Source organism: Chlorocebus sabaeus, chromosome 16 (genome assembly GCF_047675955.1).
Source record: "Chlorocebus sabaeus isolate Y175 chromosome 16, mChlSab1.0.hap1, whole genome shotgun sequence".
Taxonomy (NCBI): Eukaryota; Metazoa; Chordata; class Mammalia; order Primates; family Cercopithecidae; genus Chlorocebus; species Chlorocebus sabaeus.
The window spans coordinates 15,261,763-15,288,457 of NC_132919.1; the positions used below are offsets into that span (position 1 = coordinate 15,261,763).

General features: G+C 45.5%; 1 protein-coding gene and 1 pseudogene across 1 annotated transcript; one reads left to right on the top strand and one right to left on the bottom strand.

Moving 5' to 3' along the window:
- Positions 1-303: 303 nt before the first annotated feature.
- CDRT4 (CMT1A duplicated region transcript 4) lies at positions 304-1,115 on the bottom strand. The gene has a single exon (XM_037987296.2). It carries the CDS (start codon positions 878-880, stop codon positions 422-424), a length of 459 nt encoding a protein of 152 aa, XP_037843224.1. The 5' UTR covers positions 881-1,115; the 3' UTR covers positions 304-421.
- Positions 1,116-5,851: 4,736 nt separating this feature from the next.
- Positions 5,852-6,439, top strand: LOC103242424 (large ribosomal subunit protein uL6 pseudogene; annotated as a pseudogene).
- The last annotated feature ends 20,256 nt before the right edge of the window (positions 6,440-26,695 follow it).

The following is a 26,695-nucleotide window of genomic DNA, read 5'->3' on the forward strand; positions in this document are numbered from 1 at the left end:
GATGTCTGCTTCCTGTGGTGCTACCTCCATGCATACCTTTGTATTCCCTTCCTGCCCTTTACTGTCACTTGGTTAATCATTCTTTATATTATCTCCAATAAAATAGCTGGTGTGATTTCTATCTCCTGCCTGGACCCAGACGAATCACCCACATTTTGGTCCTGAGCATCTGTGGCAGAGACTAGAGCCGGGGACTGCCCAACCCCACCAGAGAGCAGTGTGGGAGGGCGCACACTCACCCACCCACCTACAGCTCACATTCTAATCTGGTTTCTCTCAGCCAAGCTCTGCATGAGCAAGAGCAAGTTCAGATTTAAAGGACACCATGAAATGAGTGGTCAATGGAGCTTAATTGCTGTATGTTCTTGGGGGATGGCTACAGGGACCTCTAGCTAAACATTTGCATGTTTCTCCTTGTTGGTCAGTAGCGAACTGTAGAGAGCAAACCCATCATAGGCTTTCGGGCAAAGATGATCTTGTTATAGTTTTCAGCTGGACAGTCTCTGGAATCCGTATGTAAGCGTGTGGGTTCTGGGATCATGGTAGGAGCCATGGCCGATACCGAATAAGCGCCCCACATTGATAACGTGGATTCTGACAGCATGTCCCTGAACACAGCTTTGCCGGAAGACTTGGACGACTTTCTCCTTTTTGGCTGAATGACGCTGGAAGGTTTATTCTGCCTAGATGCCCAGGGGCTCTCTTCAAGGGCATGCATGCATTCCAGTTCTCTAGTTTTGCTTTTCTCAATGAGTCTTTTCACTGTCTGGGAGGTATAGGTGACATAGGCTGGCCAGGGGTCATGTTTTTCAAGCAGCTTCCGGGGAAGTCCAGTGTTTTCTGTGAGTCCTACCAGCAAAGAAAGAGAAATGCAGGCCATTTAGAGGCAGTCACATGCAATAGCTCGATTCTTCAAAAAATGGGAAGGCCTCGGAACCAGATTTTGAAGTCCTCCCTATTTTGCACCCCTTGTATTCAGTCAGAATAAAATCCAGTTCAAAGTAGGGGAGCAGAATGACATCCTAGAAAGTATATCAATTAAACAATGACAGAATTGTAAGGAGCAAGAGACAGAATCAAACAGACCTGATTGATTTTAAATATTTGCATAACCTCAAATTGTTTTACCCCTAAACTTCTATTTTTTCACCAATAAAAGTGGTTAATCGAAGGCCTGACAACTAAAGAAAATAATTATTTCAAGGGCTTGGAACAGTACATCTTAGTGCTTAAAAGCATGGGTTCTGTACTTGTCTGCTTCAGATTCCTACTCTACCCTTTTCGTAGCTGAGAACCTTGAACAAGTTTCTTAACCTTGCTAAACTTCAAATGCCTCATCTGTAAAATGGTGATTAGAACAAGACAAAGTTCATGGAACTTTCTTGTGGATTAAAGATAATTTATGTAAAGCTTTTCGCACAGTACATGACATGTAGTCATCAGTAAATGGTACCTAAAACTTTTGGCTATGTCTCCCAGCCCAAACTATTTCATTTAATCCTAGTTACACCTTATAAGGTAGGTATTCTCCCCATTTAATAGAGGACGAAACTGAGGCTGACTAGCTTGCACGACTAACAAGTGGTGGGTTTGAACTCAAGCTTAACAAGGCTCAAAAAAACACAAAGCTTTTCACTATGGTTGCTGGCCAGAAGTTTGGGGTGTTTGCCAAGAGGGGTAGGTGTTGCTGGAAATTCAGTCCATTAGTTTATCAAGCAGCCTGTTCCTTTACAGATCCAAAATCATGGGCATGTCAGTCCTTCCGATCTTTCATTTGCAAAGTCACTCTATGTAGCAGAAATGATTCAGTTTCTCTCCTGCAGCTGCTACCTTCCTCTGTGTTCTTATGTGGTGCATTCTTTCCCTAATTCTCTATTTCTTTGGTCAGTTCAACTGGAGTTTTGCAGGGAGGGGAGTTGAAAGAGTCATCTTGCCATCTCCAAACTGAATGCAGTTTAAAAAAAAATGCCGTCAGTGGGGATAATCAAGCGAAGTGTAGGTTGTATTCCCACACTACCTCGTGCGTGTCCAGGAGCTGGAGCTTGTCTGGGGACAGAGCTGTCAGTAAAGAATGTGCTGTAGAAGGATTCCATCTCCCTGTAAAAGTCATGTGTGACATTACCTCTCACTAGAAAATTCCCGGCAAGGCCTCCAAGCACAGACTGTCCACCCTAGCCTCCTCCGAGCAAATGTAAAGATCTTGTGGGATAGGGCATTTGCATGAATCTAGCAGAGTCCAAACTCAAACGCTTGGAGCAAAACGAGCAGCAACCCCCTTCCATCTCCCGAACATGCTTTGTTCTCTGCCAGCATAACGAGAGTAGCCGCCCAGTGGCCTCTTCCCACTGCAAATCCTCCAACCCTAGACAGCCCCAGGGCAGGAGCTTCCATTGGTAACAATCCCAACCCTACCTTCTTTCTTCATCCTTCTTGCATCCATCTTCTTCTTAATATTTACTGATTTCCTAACATCACAGGTCCGGATTCCTATGGGAAAATACGCTTGTTAGCCAGAGCCTCCTCAAACTGGCCTGAGTGTAGGAAAGCGATTAGTAGCCACCCTGGGCGGGAGGTCCTAAGTCCTATATGGTCTCTGCATGAGGCTAAGGTGACTTCATCCCCTGAGAAGAGGACATGTTTTCTGTGGAGCTGGAGACAGGCCAGGTGAGCCCCGCAAAGGCCTGCAGGCATGGCCTTGCTCAAGAGCTGTAGGCTGTCATGACAGTCTCTGAGTTTTCTGCTTTCCAGTCTCCTAGCTTTAAAGGAGAGAGGCTGGGTAGGCTGGGGGCTGTGTGGAGGCTGGTTCACAGAGGGGAAGTGGGAAAAAAAGTCCTCATTTCAAAACCTTGCTATCTCCTCTACCAGATTCCGAGAGTGGTCACATGACTACAAGCATGACATCCAACCTGCACTTCTCAGCCTGGAATCAGGGAGAGAAGGTAGCAGAGATGGGCAGCGGCCAGGAGTCAGCTACCCGGGCCCCAAGCCCAAATTGAAACATGGAAGTCTAATGCTCTATGCGGCCATGCAGGAGGGAAAATCCAATGGAAACCGTGGTGTAGCGGTTCTCAATCTTGAGGCTGCATCCACCTGGAGAGATTGTTAAAGCCCAGATTGCTGGGCCCACCTCTAGAGTTGCTGATTTAGCAACCACTGTTTTAAACCAAAACGGAGAAAGAAAAAGAAAACCTACTGGAGATTTGTAAGGTTATATTATTAACTACCTAGAGACAAGAAATGGGTCCAGGAGATCTTTTTGGTTCCTTTCCAGCTCTAAGACACATGCACATACCTAAGAGTTCATTACATTTCTATGCTCAATTTTGCCGTCTCTGCGGCGTTTAAGCACTTAAAAATGCCATGAAGCATTTCCACTATCACCTGCAAATGCCCATTGAGAAAGAGTCTCAGATGATTCTGAACAGCTCCCAGATGATGCTGGTGCTTTTTGGTCTGGAGACCACACTTTGAGAACCATGGGTCGAAGGCAGTGCTTCTCAAATTTTAGCAAGTACTAGAATCACCTGGAGACCTTGTGCAACCACAGATACCCAGGTCCCACCTTAGAGATTCTCATTCAGTAGGTCTGTTTTGAGGACCTGAGAATTTGCATCTCCAACTAACTCCTAAATGATACTGATGTTGCTGGTCTGTGGTTCATACTCTGAGTAGCCCCAGTTTAGACAGAGTAGTGAGTGTTAAGCCTTTTTTATCAGCTCCCACATACGTGAGGGCTGACTCGTTTCTGCATGGAACACTCCTCTGAGATAAGCACTTCCCAGGTTTTTCATCCCCCTTTTTCCCTAATCAAGGAACTATTGTGGAATGCTAGTGAGTGTGTCATTGACAGGGGCAACTTTAAATTCCACTATTTTTATGGAGTAAATTACTCACATATTTCAGCATTTTATTATAACACATCTAACAAAGGATGGCATCCCGGAGATTCATTCATACTCCAAAAAAAAAAGGCATTTTTTGGTCAAACCTATTTACAGACAGATCTTACGGAGTCCCTGCTGTAGGTATCAATGGCAATCTTCCACAACAGTGCAGTTCTAGAAGAATTCACAATGTCATTATTCTGAGGCTAGGGAAGAAATAATGCTCAAATAGTCATCTAACCTAGAGAAACTTTCATGTTATCATTTTTTTTAATTGTAAGGTAAAGCATCTTAGTTTTCCTTCTAAGACCTACTATAGGGCCTCAGAATTTAAAGTCATCCATTCCAAGTCCCCCATAACACAGAGCAGAACATGCAAGTGGCCACTCAACTTGGGCCTCTCTCTACCTCTAGTGGAAATAGAACTCTTTACTTGTCTTCCATATTTTAACATTGTCAGAAATTTCTTGGCTAGGTGCGGTGGCTCATGCCTGTAATCCCAGCACTTTGGGAGACCAAGGAGGGTGGATCACCTGAGGTCGGGAGTTCGAGATCAACCTGGCTAACATGGTAAAACCCTGTCTCTACTAAATATACAAAATTAGCCAGGCATGGTGGTGCACGCCTGTAATCCCAGCTACTCAGGAGGCTGAGGCAGAAGAATCGCTTGAACCCAGGAGGCGGAGGTTGCAGTGAGCTGGAATCACATCGTTGCACTCCAGCCTGGGCAATGGAGTGAGACTCCGTCTCCAAAAAGAAAAAGAAGAAAGAAATTTCTTCATCTTCTCATATGTAAAATAGGATGCCAGATGGTGGAAATATGTTTCAGCTGGTAGTATTTGGGAGATTTGGGAGTCATTTCTTTCATTATTGCTTCTAAGTTTCTAGTTGATGAACCCTGAAGCCTGAGGAAAGTGCAGTCTTGGTCAAACATTGGTTTCCAGACTTGTGTGCATCTGTGTGGCCCACCACTCTGCTCAGAGCCTCTGGCCAGGACTCACCTGACCCCTACAGCTGTGCCATGTGACTGACAGGACAAGTCTACAAATGGTGGGTTTTTCTCATGCCTGCTGAAGCAGGGACTAGGAAACCATAGAAAGAACCAAGGGAGGGAGTGTTTGAGACTGCCTCAAAACTCATGGGAAGGACTTGTTTGTTTGAAAATAACAGGAGACAAATAGTTGACATTAAGTCTGAAGAGAAGCTGTGGGCTTTTATAATTTCCTTCAATTCCAGCACAAAGGTTCCATTTTGTGTCCCTGTAAATGAAATGCAAACCAGCAGTCTACAGACAGAAACAGCATTGACGGGAGGGGCAGGAGGCAGAGTGTTGAAGCGGCTTTCTTGTTTTTCCTACAGACACAAAGCCCATGTTCAGACCACTGGGCTTTCAGGGCCAGCTCCCCACTCCCCCCACTCAATCTCTCATCCCACCATTTTCAGAATCTAGTCTGATAGACTGGGTTTGGCCTAGATCATTCAATTACCTGGAACGTGAAACAATCCATCTTGATCACCTTCCTTAACTTCTTAGGACCTCAGTGGTCACTTACAAAATGAGGATGAGGATGAACTCCTGTCCCAGAGAGACACAGTTCTGTAAATTTTTTTTTTTTTTTTTTTTTTTTTAGAGACAGGGCCTCGCTCTGTCACTCTGGCTGGAGTGTAGTGGCACGATCGTAGCTCACTGCAGCCTTCAACTCCTGGACTCAAGCAATCCTCCTGCCTTCACCTCCTGGGTAGCTGGGACTACAGGAACACACTACCATACCTGGATAATTTTTTTTTTTAGTAGAGACAGGGGTCTCGCTATTTTGCCCAGTCTGATCTCAAGCTCCTGGGCTCAAATGATCCTCCCACGTCTGCCTCCCAAAGTGCCGGGATTATAGGTGTGAATCATAACACCTACCCCACAGTTGCTTTAAAAATATCTGGAAATTGCTTTCTTTGCCACGTCTACTGCGAGAATGAAGACTGTTCTCAGCCATCAGACTGCCAACATTCTAGAAAATGTTGACATTACTCTGGAGGGACACACAGTTATCGTGAAGGGCCCCAGAGGGACTTCAATCACATCAATGTAGAACTCAGTCTTCTTGGAAAGAAAACAAAAAAGGCTTCGGGTTGACAAACCGTGGGGTAACAGAAAGGAACTGGCTACCGTTCGGACTATTTGTACTCATGGACAGAACATGATCAAGGGTGTTACACTGGCCTTCCATTACAAGTTGAGGTCTGTGTATGGTCACTTCCCCATCAACGTCGTTATCGAGGAGAATGGGTCTCCTGTTGAAATCTGAAATTTCTCGGGTGAAAAACACATCCACAGGGCTTGGATGAGACCAGGTGTTGCTTGTTCAGTATCTCAAGCCCAGAAAGATGAATTAATCCTTGAAGGCAATGACATTGAGCTTGTTTCAAATTCAGCAGTTTTGATTCAGCAAGCCACAACAGTTAAAACCAAGGATATCAGGAAATTTTTGGATGGTATTTATGTCTCTGGAAAAGGAACTGTTCAGCAGGCTGATGAATAAGATCTAAGAGATGTCCAGCTACAGAAACAAGATGCCGGATGATTCCTAAGACCTATTTGTGATATTAAAAGATGCAATAAAAGACCTATTGATTTGGAAAAAAAAAAGTCTGGAAATTAAAGTGCTTCTAAACCAGTGGTCCCCAAACTTTGCAGCACATTGGAATCGCTAGGGATCTTGGAAAAATATAAATGTAGGCGTCCACTCCCAACATCATGATTTGATTGGAATGGGATGCAGTACAGGCATTGGAATTACAAGTTTCCCAGACAATTTCTCTGTGCAGCAAAATTTGGGAAATGCTGTTCTAGAATCTAAAACAAAATACCACTGAAGATTTATAAAATATTATTATTAACTACTTAGAAACAGAAAATGAACCAGGTGCGGTGGCTCACACCTGTAATCCCAGAACTTTAGGAGGCCAAGGTGAGTGGATCACTTGAGGCCAGGAGTTCGAGACCAGCCTGGACGGCATGGTGAAACCCTGTCTCTACTAAAAATACAAACATTAGCCAAGCACTCCTACCTGTAATCCTAGCTACTCGGCAGTCTGAGGCAGGAGAATTGCTTGAGTCCAGGAGGAGATTGCAGTGAGCCGAGATCACCCCACTCCACTCTAGCCTGGGTGAGAGAGAGAGAGAGAATGGGTCCAGAAGGTCTTTTCAGTCCCTTTGCAGCCCTAAGACACATGCTTTCATTCAAGAATCCCTGATTACAGTCAGCAGCGCATCTCAGGAGCCTTTAAACATTTAAAACGGCCATCGAGTACTTCCACAACCACCACCTGACAATACCAAAATTGACTTAGATCAAAGAAGAAGAAGCAGTGGCTTTAAAGTCCAGAGCTAAGGAAACTGTGGTCGCCACGGGATTCTCATGCAAATCTAATGATCTCACCCTCTCTGGCCACAAGCTGCATCCTTATCTCAGGAAACCATCTTGCAAAAGGATTTTACGGGTTCCAGGCAGGATTGATGGATGAGTGCTCTGGCACAAATCGACCCCACTCAGACTTTTTGCCCCACTAATGCTGTGAAAGTAGTGCCATTTACATAGTCATGACGAGTGGATTATTATCTCAATCTAGTGTTTCCTAAACCGTGTCCCACAGAATGCAAGAATCTCTCCTCAAGATGTTCATAGGTATTACTTAAAGAAAAAGAAGGGACTCATGGCAAAAGGCGCCCTATGAAGCCATATAGATTGTTTAACCCAGGAGTCGCCACATCTTCTAAATTGTGCAAGATTTCAGGCCTGTCCTCAGTCGACTAAGTTAGAAAAAAAAATTGCCATGTTAAAAAAAATTCCTTTGGAGCAGGATTTTCAGTCTGTTGTATGTTAATTTGTTCTGTAATTCTCCAAAAGGAAGACTGAATATGCAGCATCCCCTAATCTCATTTGACCAAGGAATCACTCATTCATTCATTCATTTAGTGTGAGGCATCTCATGGAGCTAGAATCCAGTGACATATTTGTGGCGATTGTGAAACAACGTTCTTCTCCTGCCCTTGTTTTGGAATTGCAAGCCTCAGAGAACGTTATGGAGTAAGAGGATAAAATGATGAACTTGCTCGGGGTATAACTGGGTCTTCAATGAATCACCTCCTCTGAAATCAGCTGCAGAGTCCCCAAAACTGTCCCTATGCAGAAGAACAAACTCCACTAGAAACAAGACCCATGTTCCCTCTGTTCACCCTCTTTCCTCTCTTCTCTGCTCCAATCTGCAAGGCTTCTTTTGTTTGTCTCACCTCTCACTTTTCTCCCTGAGCCATCCCTAGGTGTCTTGCCTGGCCCCAGAAGGAGAATCACATTTTCTCAAACAGGAACCTGATGCAAAGCCTCATTTCACCTCTGCATTTTATCCTCTTTAACCTTCCCCCTCCCTGCCTTCAGCTTTTTCTTTTTTTTTTTCCTACCCCCGGCCACTCCTCATTTATTTTTGGTAAAGAGGAAGCTGCCACTAAAGCCAGAAGTGTCTTGAAAAGCTCATCTCTGAGATCTGGAAAGATGCTCCTGGGCAAGGATCCACTTAGCAGAATGTGCGGTTTCCATGCTGATCTCCACCCGAATGGGCTGACAGGAGACCCACAGAACTGCCCATCTCACAGGATCAGCACAGGCACCGACTCCCTGAACTTCAAACTGAGAAACGCGGGGAAACAGTGAGTGCACACCTCTGGATTCTCAGTGGCGCCCCCTTCTGACTCTCTCCACTTCTTCACCCTGCCCCTATCCCATGGAAACTCACCATGACCCCACCTCTACCAAATGGGCTCTGCGGGGTGCACACAAGAAGATGACCATTTCTTGTGCCTTTAGTGACACAGACAATGGGGAGCCTTGGGAATCCTAGAAATGTTAAGACAAAGAGGAATGGTAGTGGGGAGGGGCGAGTTGTTCTTTCGGGAAAGAAGGCATCTGTCTCCTTCTCCCTGTGCAATAATTTGCTGGACACCATCTCTTCCTCCCTAGCGCCCCTCCCCAGAAACAAACACACACACAAAGAAGAGGAGAAACAAGTCCATTACCGCACTATCTTTAAAAAGTCACGTTGCATACGGTGGGCCATTTGGTAGTGTTAGCATGTTCTTATACAGACCGTGCCTCTTTCTGGGGGGTCAACTGTCTCTAACCACATCAGGGTGGGGAGGTGGGAGTCTAATCAGAATTGCTCATCTTCTAACACAGACTTGGCATTACTGATTCATCACTTATGATGGGAAGGAGGGGATATGTTGCTTCTTGATAATGCTTCTATACTTTATTTTCTGTATCGATTATATGTGTACATTGAGGGCAATTTATTGTCCAATGGTGAAAACAGTTCAAGTACCTATGGCCATTCAACATATATTCATTCATGCACAGATGCACACTTGCACACATTCAAAAAACCTATCCTGAGCTCCAAACATTACTCTTCTGAGAGGCACAGGTCCTGCACTCACCCAGAACCCACTGTGGATTTTCCACATTTGCCTCTTACTTTGGGATCTACCCTTCTCAGTGTCAGGGGTCCACAATCCAGGTTTCCTATGCTGATAAATCCAGACGAATCCTTGCCATCTGTGTTATGAGAAACAAAAGCAGAGGCCTCCCAGTACATAGGACAATACATGTTCCATCAACCACTCTGCAGTCAGGTACTGACTAAGCATCTCATACACCAGGCAGGCACTGAGCCTTGGTTCAAGGAGCTCACAGCCCCATGAGGAAGACAGATCACCAGTTTCCTAACTCAACCTGAGTGGGGAGGGGTGTCAAGAAGCAGGTTCAAGAAGAGACAATGTTTGTGCTAAATCTCAAAGGGCAAAGGAAATGATGGGCAGTGGGCATGGTTTAAATGCCAACCTCAATGTTTCCAAATCTTGAGTGAAATGCTTCCTCATTCAAGATCCATGTTCTCCTTCCAGCAAGCAGATAAAATAGGCAGTTTCCAAACAGTGTGTTTTCTGCATGTGAATTACAATGCTGAATTGGCTGAAGAAACACTTTACAAATTCACTGCAAGAAAGAAGCATTAGGCATTGTATACCTATCAGGTACAACCGTGAATCTGAATTTTACGTTTATCCAAGGAATATCCAATTATAAATATTAAACTCCCACTTTAAGATGACATTGGAAGGCCCATTGAGCATAAAACACATGTGGCCATTATCTATTGATCTATTATCTACAGATCTAGTTCCAAATTTAAAAATCGAATTTCCAGAACAAGCCAGGCAGGCATAATCAGAGGAGAGCTTTATAACATTTTTCTTCCATGAACATTTTTGGGGTAGGCTTATACACTGGCAGGCTGGACACATAGGAAAGATATGGAGAAACAGGCAGTAAGAAATAGCCCTACAACCTCATATTCAGGAAAACAAACATGAAAGGCTTTAAGTAATTTGTGCCCAGAGACCCTCTCTGCCTGATGGCTCCTGAGCAGTGTGACCATTAAAATGTGTGGCCTCACAATGTCTAATCCATCAGAAAAAGGAAGTCCTGCTCCGTTGAAACAATAGGGACATTGTGAACCTGGAGAACACTTCGGGGAAACAGCCAGGCATTTCCCAGGACTGCGCTCAATCCGTGGGCCAGGCCACCCCTTTTGAAATGTTCAAAGCACTAGGAATCCAGGTCAGTGTTTGTCTTGAAGAAGATGACTTGCATTTGAGATTTTACCTAGAAGAAAAGAAAGTAGCTGCCTCCTACATGATTCAGTTATTCCATCAGCCTATTGACAGCTTGTACTCAGTAGCACACAGTTCCCCAGTGCATGTCAGAATGTGAGAAAATGCGTGCATCACCCATTGCACCCAACTCTTGAGTAATAAGCATCCCCCAAAATCTTGTCTCCCCATTCTCAACTCCCATCACCAAGACTCTTCCCCCTGCACACATACACACACATTCATGCACTTATGCATATGCATGCACACATGTACATACACATGTTTACTTGCATGCACATGTGTGCACATGCATGCAGTCACACACATACACACACACACTCAGCTCTCAACGCCCCATCACTCCCCACGCTAGGCAAGCTCTCATACCTTTACCCCTTGGCACATTCTGTTCCTTTGCCCTGAATTCTCTTCCCAGTCTCCACTTCTTTTTTTTTTTTTTTTTTTTTTTTTTTTGAGACGGAGCGAGATGGCTCTGTCACCCAGACTGGAGTGCAGTGGTGCCATCTCGGCTCACTGCAAGCTCCGCCTCCCAGGTTCACGACATTCTCCTGCCTCAGCCTCCCCAGTAGCTGGGACTACTATGGGCACCTCCACCATGCCCAGCTAATTTTGTTGTGTTTTTAGCAGAGACGCGGCTTCACCATGTTAGCCAGGATGGTCTCGATCTCCTGACCTCATGATCCGCCCTCCTTGGCCTCCCAAAGTGCTGGGATTACAGGCGTGAGCCATCACACCTGGCCCCAGTCTCCACTTTTAAGGAACTGCACATCCTCCAAATACCCCAGACCACAGCATGATCATGCAGAAAACACTTTCCTAACCCTTCCAGGAAGGGAATCACTCATGTGCTCTCAGAGAAAGGTGAGAGTGGCTGTATTATAAATAGCGTGTGTCACAATTATGTTGAGAAATTGCCAGAAAGCAAAATGGTGTGGGGCTTTACTTCGCGCCTTGGGTAAACTGATGAAATTGCATTCAAAATCTGAAAAGCTGAGGATAAGAAGCTGAAATATGGAGACACACACCCTCCCTCCTCTCTCCCTTCTGCCGCAGACACCCCTGGGACTTTCTGCCAAGAGCACTTTGTCAGGTCATCATCAGGGGACGCGCTCTCTCTCCTGGGCCTTTGCAGACCTCTCAAGGAAGGGTTGTTCCGGAGCCTGGAGGCAGTCACGTTCCTTACCCACAACTGCCATCCTCAAGCCATTTCTCCTCCCCTGAAGCTTGTGCCCGGGCTACATCACCACCTCACCTGCCTGGTTGCTGCCAGCTTCTGAGCACTGTCATCTGTCCCTCAGTCCCTGACAACTTGAGCCCCAGGCACGCTGTCCTCCTCTGCGCTGTTACCCTCTCATCACCGTGGCTTCTTCGTCATCTCCTGAATGATCCATGCAAACCTCCAGCCCAGCAGTCCTCGACCTGCTCACTTCCAATCACCAGGTCTTCCCCTCAGTCGCCACCACCCCGGCCTCTGTGATCAGCCCACTCTTCTTATCGTCCCCAATAACCACACTACGTCCGATATCTAAGCTGCGAGCATCTCACTCTTACTCTTCCCTCCTCCATCCCTCCAGCTCACTCCCCAAGCAGTTCCCAGTCCAGCAATTCCTGGATTTCAATTCACTCACCCCACCTTCCCCTTAGTGTCCCCTTTGTGTCCCAGCTTCCTGCTTTATCTTGTTGATACCCCACAGCTCCTCCTTATGGTCCCTTGTAAACACCCTTAACCCGGTATCCCTCTCCCATGTGCCGGGCAAACACATATTTGCATGGCAAAGCCTTAATACCAGTTCAGTCCACCTATGGGGCTCTTTTGGGTGCCGTCATCTCAGCAACTAAACATGATGGGAGGAAAACGCCACCGTGCCGATTGGTCCCACGTGGAATAACAGCTAATATTTCTATGACATGTGGTGCGACCAGGGCACAGGCTAAGCATCTTACCTATAGTAACTAATTAAATCCTCACAAAACCCATATGCATTAGGTACTATTGTATTAATCTCATTTGACAGGCAAGGAAACTGGAGGCTGTAGGGACATTAAGCAGTCTGTCCAAGGTCACACAACAATAAAGTGACAAAAAAACAGGATTTGCCCTCAGGCAGTCTAGCTGCAGAATCCTTTTCTTTATAATTCCACACACTTGCTCCTCTATCTCCAAGTCAATCAACAGAGCTAGTCCAACCAACACTTCCCCCTTCCTACTCTTTTCACTCTTCCACTCCCCAAGTAACTCTTTCTTTTTTTAATGTTATATTTATTTTAGATTCAGGGGTCCATGTGCCTGTTTGTTACATGGGTATATCGTATCATGGTGAGCTTGGGCTCCTAGTGAACGCATCACCTACAATATTGAACATTGCACCCAACAGGTAATTGTTCAACCCTCACCCTCCTCTCATCCTCCTCCCTTTTGGAGTCCACGGTGTCTATTGTCTTCACTTTTATGTCCATGTGTACACATCGTTTACCTCTCACAAGTGACAACATGTGATATTTTATTTTCTGCTTCTGGGTTAGTTTACTTAGAATAATGGCCTCCAGCTCCATCTATATTGTTGCAAAGGACAGTCTTTCATTCTTTTTTATGGCTGCATAGTATTCCACGGCATATGTATGCCACATTTTTCTTATCCAGTCAACCATTGGTGGAGATTTAGGTTGATTCCATGACTTTGTTATTGTGAACAGTGCTGGGATAAACATATGAGTGCAGGTGTCTTTTTGATAAAATGATTTCTATTCCTTTGGGTAGATTCCCAGTAGTGGGATTGCTGTGTCCAGTGGTAGTTCTAAGTTTAGTTCTTTAAGAAATTTTCATATTTTTTTCAATAGAAGTTAAATATTTTATATCCCCGCCAAGCAACTATTTCAAACCTCCTCTTCACCTCCTTCTCCTTCCATTGTGGGTTAATGTCTTTGTCTTGCCCCGCTTTGAGAAAAATCCAAGAATCCATCAAGAACTCCCTCATCTCCCGCCATCACTTGTACCAACTCTCCACCATATGCTCCCCTGCACTTTGCCTTCCTTCCTGCTACAATGAATGAAGCATCCCTTTTCCTGTCAAAGAACACCTCTCCACTTGCAACCTAGGCCTCTCTCCCTCCACCTTCCAAAATGCAATGGTCATGGATAGAGTTGAGCATGCACTCTCACATTCTTGAAATGTTCTCCTACCTGGTTTCCATGACACCACAGGAGTAGAATCCCACCATCACTCAGCAAGCTCCTTCTCAGTCTCCATTGAGGATTTCTGAGTCCCCTTCTTCTTCTTTTTTTTTATCTCCACATATCCCCAAAGTGATGGGAACCAGTGTTGTGACTTTATATCTCATCAATTTGCCAAATCTAACTAGACTGACTTCTTTCCCAAAGTCCAAATATATATATATCCAACTGCCAATATACTACATCTTTATTTGTATATCTAATAAGCTCTCAAACTTTTCATGGTTCAAACAAATTCTTGACCTTACTCCATAAAATGCTCCTTTCTGGTCTCTTCCATCTCAGAAAGAGGCATCATCATTCATTGAATTGCCCAATTCAAACATCTAACATCTCTTGCTTCTTCATTCAATATCTCCAGCCCATTATCCTCCCCAACCCCACCGTAATTTAACTTCTCTACGCCACCAGCCTCCTCTAAGATGTCAACATCTATTAACTGAACTACAGAACACCTGCTACTGGTCTCCCTGCTTCCACTCTTGTTCTCCTATGATATGATTTGGCTGTGTCCCCACCCAAATCTCATCTTGAATTGTACCTCCTATAATCCCCACGTGTTGTGGGAGGGACCTGATGTGAGGTAACTAAATCATGGGGGTGGGTTTTTTCCATGCTGTTCTTGTGATAGTGAATAAGTCTTACAAGATCTGATGGTTTTATAAAGGGCAGTTCCCCTGCACATGCTGTCTTGCCTGCTGCCACGTAAGACATGCTTTGCTTCTCCTTCACCTTCCGCCATGATTGTGAAGACCTCCCCAGCCATGTGGAACTGTGAATCCATTAAACTTCCTTCCTTTATAAATTACCCAGTCTCGGGTATTTCATTATAGCAGTATGAAAATGGACTAATACACCCTACAACTCCTTCTCCAAAGAGGACCCAGAGTGATTATGTTTAAACATGATCAAATTAAATCATCCCCCTGCCTAACATTCTCATGGCTCTCCCTCCATTTAGAAGCCAATGCCAGTTCCTTATGTTGGCCTGTAAACCCTCTTTGATCTGGCCCCTGCCTCCCCTCCCAGCCTTAGCTAGAGCGGCTCCTCACATCACCCACTGTGCCCAGCCACACTGGCCATGCCTCTCTTCTTTAAAAACATCAAGCTTGTTCCCACCTTAGGGTCCTTCCCCAGCTACTGCCTCTGCCTGGGATGCATGTGTCCCTGATCTTCACATGGGTTGTTCCTTCTTAGAAGTCAGGATTCAGCCTAAATGTCAACTCCTCAGCCTTCCCTGACTACACAACAGCACCACCAGTCACTATCACATCTCCTATGTTAATACTCTGCCTAACACTATCCCTGCCTGACATTTCTTATGATTTACCCATTTATTTTCTCTTAACCAACTAGACTATAGGCCACAAGACAGCGGCAATCTCATCCATCACATTCATTGCTCTGTCCCCAGGACCTTGGGTCAAAATCATCAGATAAATGGACATTCCTGCAATTGCCATAAGTAACTTCTCCTGGAATCTCCAGGGATCACTAGAAATCCAAATATCCAGCAGCGGCACACTTGTGTGGGACACAAATGAAAAACACAGACGGGCTCACTTGGCAGTAGCCACCACTAGAGAAGGTAAAATGGCAAAAGGTGGGATATTATCCTGAAAAATATGACAAACAAATAGGATTAATGGAGAGGCCTGGGTTCAAATCCTAGCACTGCTGTTTACTGCTTTTAAGTGGGCAAATCCCTTGCCCTATCTCTCTCAGAGTCTTCAAGTTTTCCCCCATCCATAAAATGGGAATGATACATGTCCCAGTAGGTTTATTGTGACGATTGAAAGAGACATCGCAGGTGCCTATTAAGGGCAAGAATTCAAGCACATGGACCTGTGACAGTACAGGATTCAGGCTTTGTTGAAAGAAGACATGAAACCTTGTCTAATATGAAAAAGTCCATGGGACCTAAATGTACCAAATTCTAACTCAAGTTCTACTCCACTTTCCCTTTGAAACTCCATTTCTAGTCTCACCTGGTCCAATATGTGTTCTTACCAGGGCCAGGTGTCATCACCACCAAATGCAGCGCCAGGGGTATCTTCTGTATGCTGTTAATGGATGTTAGCTGCTTTTTCAAATGCATGAAGTTGCCTGCCTCATAATGATTGTAAATTCACACACATGTTCCCTCCTCTATAGGCCCTTCATATCTCCTTCCAGGACTGCTCCAGTGATACTTCTTTTGAGAGGCTGTCCCAGGCCTTTAGGTGGAATAGACAGGCCCTCCTCTCTGCTCCCAAGTATGTTATCTGAACCTTATCTATCAGGGCCATCTATCCCATTATGTGTTATTTAGTTGGTGTCTCTCTCTCTCTCTCTCTCTCTCTCTCTCTCTCTCTCGTTAAATTGTGTTTTTAAGGCTCAGAGGTGAAATCCTTATATTCCAGACAACTCTTGGCCCACTGGGAGGATAGACTCTGGTCAAAACCCAAGGCCATATTCACTTACCGTGTCCTGATATCTTGCCTTCCTCTCTTCTCCTAGCTGAAAACTCTTTCTTCAAGTCCCTGGTGCAGCTCATTTCACTGGGTTCCTGAGAAACACAGAATCAGGAAGGTTAACTGGCAAAATTTTAGTATAATGTAACTAAGATGAATGATTTGGGGATGGGGAGAGAATCGACACTTAAATATATAAAAAATTGTTGCCTGTAATTAAAAATTAAAATAGCAATTGTCCATTCCCCAGAAGTCACAAAAGAGGCCTCTTGAAATTGGGCAGAAACCTTTAATGATTCATTTCAAATGAGTCTTTCTAGGCACAAAGATATCCCAATCGTATACAATGAAACATAACTATCCACATAGAAAATATGTGTGGGTAACATGCCAGGAAATCCTGAAGTTCTGACAAAAGGAGTTTTTGTTGAGTCAGAAATCCAATTAAACAAAAAGGGTTTTAATGTGTCTTCTTGGCATGGTGGACAGATGCATCAAATACTTTTAAAATCCGGGAACGGGCCCTTCGTGAAGCGTGTTCTGTGGCATCCTCTCTCCAACAAAGGCCTGGCCTTTAAAAACCACCCTCGTGCAGCATTGCAGAAAAACCACCCTCTCTTTACTATTCTAGTGAGGTTCTGCAATATTATTGTGTATGTATTTCAATATCTGAAGATGGCAATTGATAGGAGAATTCACCAAAGTTCCCAAAACAGTAAAACTGCATACTAAACAATTGTTTTGGGGAAAGTATAGCATAGAATTCAGAGCTCGAGTTCAAGACAGGTCAGTGACTTAGCTGCGTGACCAGGAACAAGGAACAAGACAGTTAAAATTCAGAAGCCTCTGTGTTCTCATCTGTAAAACAGAGGCAGTAAGAGGAACTATCCTTGGAGTGCCATGAGGATTTAATGAGATAATTCATATACAGCATTGGGCAGAGGGCACAGGCACATGGTAAGAGCCTATTGGCTGGACTGTTATCATCATTAATATGCAGGGTGGCAATGTCTGCTGCAATGCCAAAACAATGCAGTCCAATGTTCGGGCTGGAGAAATTAGTACCAAGACACATCTTGCCAAAACTGAGCCACTGCATTGAAGATCAGGGAAGGGACTGGAGTCATAGGAGGTCAGAACACATGCTCAGGGGACTCTTCAACACAACTGCTGCCACAGTGGTGTCCCTACATCTCACCCATCCCTCCCCAGCCACACTACTTTTCACATCCCAAGAGTCCTGTTTATACCATCTGCTCACTAAAAGGCACTCTCTAGAGCTCATCCCCCAGCCCAGATGGGTCCCAGCCATCTGGCATTGGTCCCAGGCGTTGCGTCCACTTGCAGCCACATATGTGCACATGTTAACTGAGGAAGGTTTCCGGCCAATAGACAGCAATACACACAAGTGCACATATACACACAGTCCTGAGCAGAACATCCATATAGTCACTGGCATGAGAAAGAGTCTACAAGCCACACACACATGCATGCACGAATATGTACACACACAGGCACATGCATACACACACAGGCACACACCTGTGTAACTCCCTAAGTCACCAGCCATGTCTGCTCTCCCTCACCCCAGCTTTGACATCCCTTGTCCCAGCTGTGACATCCCTTGTCCCAGCTGAGTTCTATTTCTCTTCTCAGATCATTGCAGCCCTGGTCTAGAATGACTTAAGGAGCAAAACTGAGCCAAGAAGTCTTGCCAGATTCCTACTAGAAGATCTGGAGACTTAGATCTGCAAACAGCATCAAGCGGCTGTAGGGTAGAGCACAGAATTCGGAAGTAGGATAACTCACATTAAAACCCAGCTTCACCTCATTATGTCTAATCTTGAGCAAGTTCCTTAGTCTTTCTGAACCTCAGTTTCCTTATCCCCAAAGTGGGAAACATCCTGCCCCATGGGATGTTATGATGATCCAGTTGATGTAAGTAAAAGTATTCCATGATCCATAAGGAGCTTTGTAACCATTAGCTTTTCTGGTAAACACCAAGAACCCTGAACTATTGGTATAAGTTCTATTCTATGATTTATGGCTGGGGGTTCATTCTGGAAACAAGAAAACTAGATAACATTGGCATCCAACTTGAGGACTAGATGAACTCTAGACAGAACAAAAGTGTCACATTGTTCAGAGAGTGACAGAGACCACAGAGAAAGGGAAAACCAGTGTGGTTGCTGTCTTGGCCTCATCTGCTTTCCTTGGAGTGGAGCTGGGATGGGATGGGAGAGTGGAGGGTAGATGTAACTATTAATAGTTCAGAAACTCAGAATTTTTTGCCCCTGAGAAAACTCTAGATGCTATGCCAACAAAGCTATCTACCTCCCAGGAGGAGTAAGGGTGAACACGGAAATGGTTTTCCTCTGCTCCTCACAACTCATGTCTTAACAGAACTGCAAGGGTGACAGAGCCCATAGGATGAACAGCAAATGGGCCCATAAGGCCTATCCTAGGCGGGCTATAAGATGGCTCCCAATAATCTCACCTCTTGGTATTCACTTCCTTGTGAAATCCCCTCCCCTGAGTATGAACTGCATCTAATGACTCACTTCTAATAAACAGAATATGGTCTAAGTGATGGAATGTCACTTCTGAGATTAGGTCACAAAAAAAGTTGGTTTCCGTCTTGAGCACTCTCTCACACTCTCTTTCTTGTTCATCTTAAGGGAAGCCAGCTGCCATGTTACAAACTGCCCTGTGGAGAGGCCCATGTGGCAAGGAACTAAGGGAGTTTTCCAGCCAAAAGGCAGCAAGAAACTGGGGTTTTTAGTGCAACAGCCTTTGAGGAGCTTAATCTTGCCAATATCCATGTGACTGAATTTGGAAGTGGATTCTCCTCCTGTTGAGCCTTCAGATGAGACCACATCCTCGGCCAAAATCATGACTGTAGCCTCATGGAGAGACTCTGAGACAGAAGCAGACAGCTAAGGCATATCCAGATTCCTGCCCCACAGAAGCTGTGAGATAACAAATATTTGTTTAAAGCAATTAACCTTTGGAGTGCTTTGTTACCCACCAAGAGATAACCAATACAAAGCCCCTACCAGACATACCAAGGAAAAATCCCACCCACAAAACTGAGACAGAGAAGGGCTTCTAATCTGGCAGCAGTGGGAGAAATTTCACTGCATAATTCCTTCTTCCCCATTCCATCTCCAGAGGACACCATTTCTACTAACGTAAGGGAACCTATGTAACTAAAGAATTTAAGCCTATAACATACCACAAAAATGAAGCTGCCCTTCCAACAAAGCAGATTTTGACAAGGCCATTTTGAGACAGTGGATATACTAACATGACCAGAGGGGTTGCAGATGGGGTATGGATGGATGGCAAGATACAGGGGGAAGTATCCAAGATACTCAGAGGTGGAGTTAGGGTGCTTGCCTTGCACATTACTTGAGAGGTATAGACAGCTGACGTTTTCATGGTTTCTTTTAAAAACTAAGTAAAAATGTTCTTGGCACCAAAATGGCTTTGTGAAAGTAGCCAGATCAAAATGTCAGGTTCTGTCATGGGACTATTTTATTCAACCCTACTACATAAACACTGTTTGGACTCCACCTAGGCACTCAAGCCAGGAAGATTGCCACTAATCTTCCTTTCCTTACACACACACACCCGTGCACACACACACACACACACACACGGGGCTCAGGAGTAAGTTTCCAGAATTCAACAGCACAGGGTCTAGAATGGAGTAAGTTTTAAGGCCATCATCCGTCCCATGCCTGACTTGGATTTGGGCTGTTCTGATTCAGAGGCTGACAGCTACCTGCCTAGAGGCTGGCGCCCCACCAGACTCTACAGAGCCCCGGTTGTCATGGGGTCCAATGGGAGTTTCCCCTGAATTGCTCACCAACCCAGAACACAAGAACGCAGAAACTATTGTGCATGGTGCACCCAAAGAGTGCCTTTAATTTGGAATCGATCCTATTTGTTTTCTGAAGCTCTCTGTATCGTTAAAGCCATTGATTTACCAACACTTAATAAAGAGGAGAATGTTTCCTAGAGCCCTGCATGGTTGTGTGGTCCGAGGTGGGATTACCCACTGCACAGCGCCAAGAGATGGAACCAGCTGCACTGGGGATGGGCCCTTCCAGTCCAACATCCCAACCCTCACGTTACTTTGCCTCTCTGTACCTTGGTTTCCTCCTGGGTAAAAATGAGGGTTGAGGTCTGCTGCACCCTGTCTCCCTTCCAGCTCGAATCTCCTGTATGTCTCTGAAACCTCTTGGCACAGCAGTCCCCAGGAAATGGAATGCACTGAAGTTTCCTAACATCCCACCAAATGAATTCCTTATGAGCCCAACTTCTGGGTTTGTACTCACCAAGAAAACACTGCAAGCCCTGACCTTCCAAAAACTCAGCTTGCTCTCTTTCCCGGATGCGTTTTCAAAAGAGAAAAGCTAACTTTTGCCCTCTAGGGTGGGAAATGCGAAAGGCACAAGTGCAGAGCTCTGTGAATTGAGACCACAACAAACCCCGCCTGGGCATGGAGCCCACAGAGCGGGCGCTAAACAGCCTTTCCAACCACAGAGTGGAAATTCTAGACACAGAAGGTGCCCAGATGGGCCCTGCTTTCGTTCTCTTGCCAACTGCCGTAAACCTGTTTCTGTCCCGTTGGAGCTGCAACGTGGAGCCAGAAATCTGGAAGAATTTAACACCCAGTCGATTCAGACACAGGAAAACATTGTTCAAAGTAAACACTGGAATCCCTCCCTCATCATCCAGGAATGTGGAGCCAGCAGGGTCTGAGCTCAGCAGCTTCTCAAAAAAGCCCCCGCTAAGCTGCTCTGCTTTTGGGGCCACAGACTGGGAGGGCCAGGAGGGGCTCCACACGCTCCACACGCTGCCAAGACAGGGATGAGGCTAGGAGGTCAGTGCACCGGGCTTCTCCTCTCCCATGGAAACATGGGCAGTGCTGTCCACAGCCTCCAGCTAAAGAACCCTCTGTTCCCCCAGAGGACACAGCCTGTGTGCAAAGGCCGCTGAACTTGTGAAAGCCTGAAGGAAACAGAGAGGGGCTCAGGACGCTGCGAGACTTTTCCATTTCCTTTGCCTCCCAGCAGGCCGTGAAAGAGTCACTTTTCCTCGAGGAAGAAAGAAGGCTCTGTGTGCAGGGCGAGGGTACAGTCCTTCTAACCAAAAGATGTGTGTGCTGCATGGGATTTGGCCACCGACATTCATTTCGCTTTTACTAGGACTTAACGAATTCCATCTCTCAATAGCCGTATGCCAGGATCCCACCCTGTTTCCTCTGGCTCTGGAGGGTGGAGAGGAAGGACTTGCTTTACCCAGGGGTCTATGAGGAATCTCCTAGACATTGCACCTTAAATCACCTCTGTGTCACTGTGTCACCTTTGTGTCACTGTGTCCCTCTGCCTAAAATTCCGCTAAATTCCATTCACGAAGATGCAGGCCTGAACCGAATTGTTGGAAGATTTCTCACAGTCAGAGTGGAGGGGGCAGCCTTCAGATTAGGAACGTTCAAGGAGGAGAATGTAGAGAGTCCAAAGATGACCACTTGGCCACCAGAAGCTCTGAGTAGAGTCCTACTCAGGGGCAGGGCTGCTGGGCGGCGGCAGAGGCAAGTTGGGTCATTGTGAAGAGGACAAAGAAACAAACCGCTAAATGTCCAGCATGACAGTCTATCTCGTCCTGGCCGTCACTCCTGTCTGTCCCTGACAGCCATGGCATTCACCCATTCCTGATCCCTGAGGGACCTGCGACCGAAGGCTTATTAATCCACTCATTTAATCTGAATTATTGAGGGCCTCCTACTGAGCCACGTGAGCAAGAGGGATACAGTCCCTGCTCTGGGGGAGCCTGTATCATCCAGACCAGAGGCTGTCAAAGGGTGGTCCTGGGACCACCATCACCAGCAGCAGCAGCACCAGGGAGTTTGTTGGAAATGTAATTTATTGGATCCCACCTTAGCCTGAACTAGAACTAGAAGCTCTGGGGTCTGGGCCCAGCAATCTATTCTCACAAGCCTTCCTGGGGCTTCTGTTGCTCATGAAAGTTTAAGAATCATTGAGCAGGTCTGTCACTGCCTCACTTGATAATAAACAAAATCTGCAAGTTTCATGATTTGCCTTGGGCAGGTCACAGAAATGGCGTGAGGGCTCCTATGCTCCTAGACTCAGAACAGCTATGCCAAACTGAGCTGTCATTTGGAAATTTTTGGTTCCAGTTTCAGGAACACTTTTTCCACCTGTTTGGCCACTGTTTCATGGTGATTTCTAAAACTTTTTTTTTGCAGAAGAGGCAGGAACCTCCCCTCCACTCATGAACAACAAGACAAATGGGGCTTCTTTTGACTGGTAGCACCCATCAACAGGGGCTCTGCCATCCTTTCTGAAGGTGGCTGTGAGAAGGCCATTTCCACTGTTGTCTTCAGGCCCCTACCCGCACCATTCTCTCACTCTTGGTAGGTATCAAGGAACATATACAACCAGATTTCTCTATTGAATTGATTTCTAAAGAGATGCACCAATCAATGAGGTAGAATTCCATTCATTCACTCGGCAGATGACTTCCGTGCTGCCAAACGGAATGATCTCCTTTTCCTCTTCTGCTTATCTCATCTGACCTGTTGGCAAGGGAGCCAGCAGGCCCCTTTCTCCTGAGTCCTAGCACCTCACAGGCCTCTCTTCTCAGGCCCCATGCTGGCCCCTGCTCCTCTGCTCCACTTAGGGTGAAGGAGCCCCTGCCCCAGCACCCTTCACGTCTCCATCTGCAAACTCATCACAGTGCCCCAACTCCCAAACGTGTGTCTCTAGCCATGGGCTCTTCCCTGAACTGCAGGCTCTTATATCCAATCCCTGCCAGACATCTCCTCACAGATGTTTTATAGGTACCTCAACCTACCTCATTCCAACAGCTCCTGACACCTCTCTCTCTCCCACCACATTCAAAAACCTGCTTCCCCACTGGCCTTCCTCCAGTTTGTTAACCAGCACCCCTAATGAACCTGTTGCCAAAAAACTAGGAATCCTCTTTTCCTCTTCCTCTCATCTTCAAAATCCAATTTACCAGCAAGTCATGTCAACGCAACCTGTGAATATCCTAAATCCTTCGTTCTCTTTATTCTACAATTATGACAACTACTACTGCTGCTAATAATAATAATACAAAAATAATTCACACCATAGGTGTTTATGTTTTATATTTATTAACTCATTGAGCCTTCCCAGCAAATCTGTGCATTAAGTGCTGGATTATTCCCTCCTACAGAGGGTAAAATTGAGGTACATAAATGTTCAGTGACTTCCTGAAAGCCATACATCTAATACAGTGGAAGCAGAATTCCACGTGATCAAACATGTTGCCCCTGTGCTGCCCCCATATCCACCTGGTTGCCCCCACAGCCTCCAAACTGGCCTCCCTGCTCCCACTCTTGCCCCTGTATAATTTGTTTTATCCACACAGCAGCCCGAGTGATCTTTCTAAAACCTGCACCAGCACACACCACTCCCCAACACAAACATCCCTTTCCAGGGGTTCCCCCAGAGCCCTTGGGATGAAATCCAAACTCCTTCCATGGCTGCCTCTGTCCACCTCTTAGGTCTCCCTGTTTCTCTCTCTCTCTCTCTCTCCGTCCCCCACCTTCCCCACCCCCAACCACCCTCCAGCCACATTGCCCCCCTCTCGGTCCTCAAACTCACCAAACTCCAACCATTTCCTCCCTCCATATTGACTTTCACAGATTTTTACATGGCTGGCATTTGATCATTTAAATCTTAGCTCAGTGTTGCCTTCTCAGAAAGGCTTTTTCTAACTTCCTACTCTAAACTAGCCACTCAGTCCAACTCTATCACGTCACCTTGTTCTGTTTCCCTGACAGCACTTACTGCTATCTGAAATTAGTTTACATTTGTTTACCATTTATTTTCTGCCTGCCCTCTTAGAACTTGAATTCCATGAAAGGAAAGAATTGTTCTGTCTTTTCTCTCATGTATATCCCAGGACCTAAAACTATAATACGGAGCTCTGTGCCAGGCATAGGGATAGCAAGGCAAAGGCAGCAGAATCCCTGCCCTTAAGGAAGTCGGCATCTGCAGTTCCACTACAGCATGCGGGCTGCCATGAGGACAGGAGCAATTCCTCACCCATCCTAGGAATGCTGGGAAGACTTCCTGGGGTAGATGATTTGAGTTTATTTTATTTCAACATTTATTCTGGACCAGACCTGCCAGTTACAGTGATGGATGAGACCAGTGGTCTGCTTCCTTAGTACCAATATCACCTAGAGAGCCTTTTAAAACACAAACTGCTGAGTCTCATGCCCAGAGTTTCTAATTCTGGAGTAAGACCTGGAGTAAGCACCAGGAATCTGCTTCTCTAACAGGTCTGCAGGTGAAGACTAGTGTCATCTAGGGACCACATTTTGAGAACCACCAAATTGGACCATTTTCTTGCCACAGCTCACCATCAGTATGGCTCAGTGCAATGCTATGTACCATTTGCTGTGATAGGAATATAGGCTATATATAAATATAGGCTACAGATAAAAGGAATCAGTAGGTACTTCTTGGAGGAGCCAGAACCTAGGTTTCATTTTGAATAATGAGTAGGCATTACTGAAAAAAATAAGGGATGAAAAACAGAAAAAAACTTGAGGAAAAGGACAAAGTAGTATATAGTCTTAAAAATTAAAATATATTTCAATATTGCTGAAGCATAAAGCATAAAACAAAGACTGGTTGAAGGTCAGACTGAAGTAAGCAGCAGATTCGAGTCTCTTAAAAAATTAGTAGCAGGAGGCCAGGCTGCATAAAAGACAGGTGAGCACAGCACACTTAGGGAACTGCAGAAACGGTGGCCAATACAGAGGGTGCTCAAGGGTCAGGGGAGAGGTCTCTAGCAAGAAAAGATTCTAGGCTGGGTGCATGCCTGTAATCCCAGCACTTTCGGAGGCCGAGGTGGGTAGATCAGGAGGTCAGGAGGTCAGGAGATTGAGACCATCCTGGCTAACCCCAAAAGCGAAACCCCGTCTCTACTAAAAAATACAAAAAATTAACCGGGCTTGGTGGCAGGCGCCTGTAGTCCCAGCTACTCAGGAGGCTGAGGCAGGAGAATGGCGTGAACCCAAGCGGCGGAGCTTGCAGTGAGCCAAGATCATGTCACTGCACTTCAGCTACAGAGTGAGACTCCATCTCAAAAAAAAAAAAAGACAAGACAAGATTCTAAAGAAAAGTAGAAGTGAAACCATGAAGGGACCCTACCTTGGGGCTGGGTCCTATGGGGAATCAGAGGGTTCCTTAGCTGGAGGCTGCAGACAGAATTGTTCATATATATGGGCATTCATTCAGTAGAATACTATACAGCAATGAAAAGGAACAGGCTATACATATGTGCAGCCTCATGAATGAATCACATAAACATAATGCTGAATTAAAGAAGCCAGGCACAAAATAATAAACATGAGTCGATTTACATAAAGTTCAAAAAACCGGCAAAATATAGGGTTTAGAAATACATTTAGTGTAAAGCAAGTGTGTGACTCCCATAAATTCAGGAGAGTAGTGACCTCTGAGGATTAGAGAAAGGGGTTATTGATGGGAGGAGGAAGGAAGGAAGTTTCTAGAAGCTAGCAGTGTTGTATTTCTTGTCATGGGTGTTTGTTACTGAGGTCACTTTAGACACATCACCAAGATGTAAGCTGTATGCCTCACTTTGAGCACTTTATATTTCAAATTTGTTTTTTAAAAAATTAAGACATTAAGATGGTTGAGCAGGAGATGGGGGTGGGAGGAGGTGGACAGGAATGGAACAAAAACTGCTAGAAGGAGGGAAATGAAGATTGTCGAGAGCATGACTGCAGGGCTACGCATGCGTGTGTGGGTGTGAGTGTGCCGTTCTCTTCAGTGTCAGTCAGGAGCCCTGGATTGAGGGTGAGGAGACATCAGGAGTGTTGGGAAACAATGAGGAAGTAGGTAGGGGAGGGCTAGGGTCTTTAAGAGTGGGGCTGAAATCTTGGATCACTGGGCCAGGGTGGAGAGCACAAAGCCTGGAGACGTGCCACCAGGCAGTCGCACCTATCAAAGAAAGACCCCACCATCAGACGCTGACTTTGAGGCTGTAATTAGCAAGTTGGCTCGTGTCTCTCTGAGGCCAAAAGCAAGCGTCTAAAACCGGAACAAAATCATTCCTTCCCATGTTCCTAAAAACCTTAAATACAAAGGTAAAATAAACATTTATTTTAGAAATAAAGGATGAAAACTGAAAAGCAAAGCAGGCCAACTATTTCCCAGGCAGCAGGCCTGATCTGCTGCAAATTCTTGGTGTCGGGTTTCAGCTAGGCACTCACTGTAACTTGGCCAAACTTTCCTGGTTGACTTTCCCCGCACATTCCATGCAGCTCCACCCTCTGAGCCATGAAACTGCT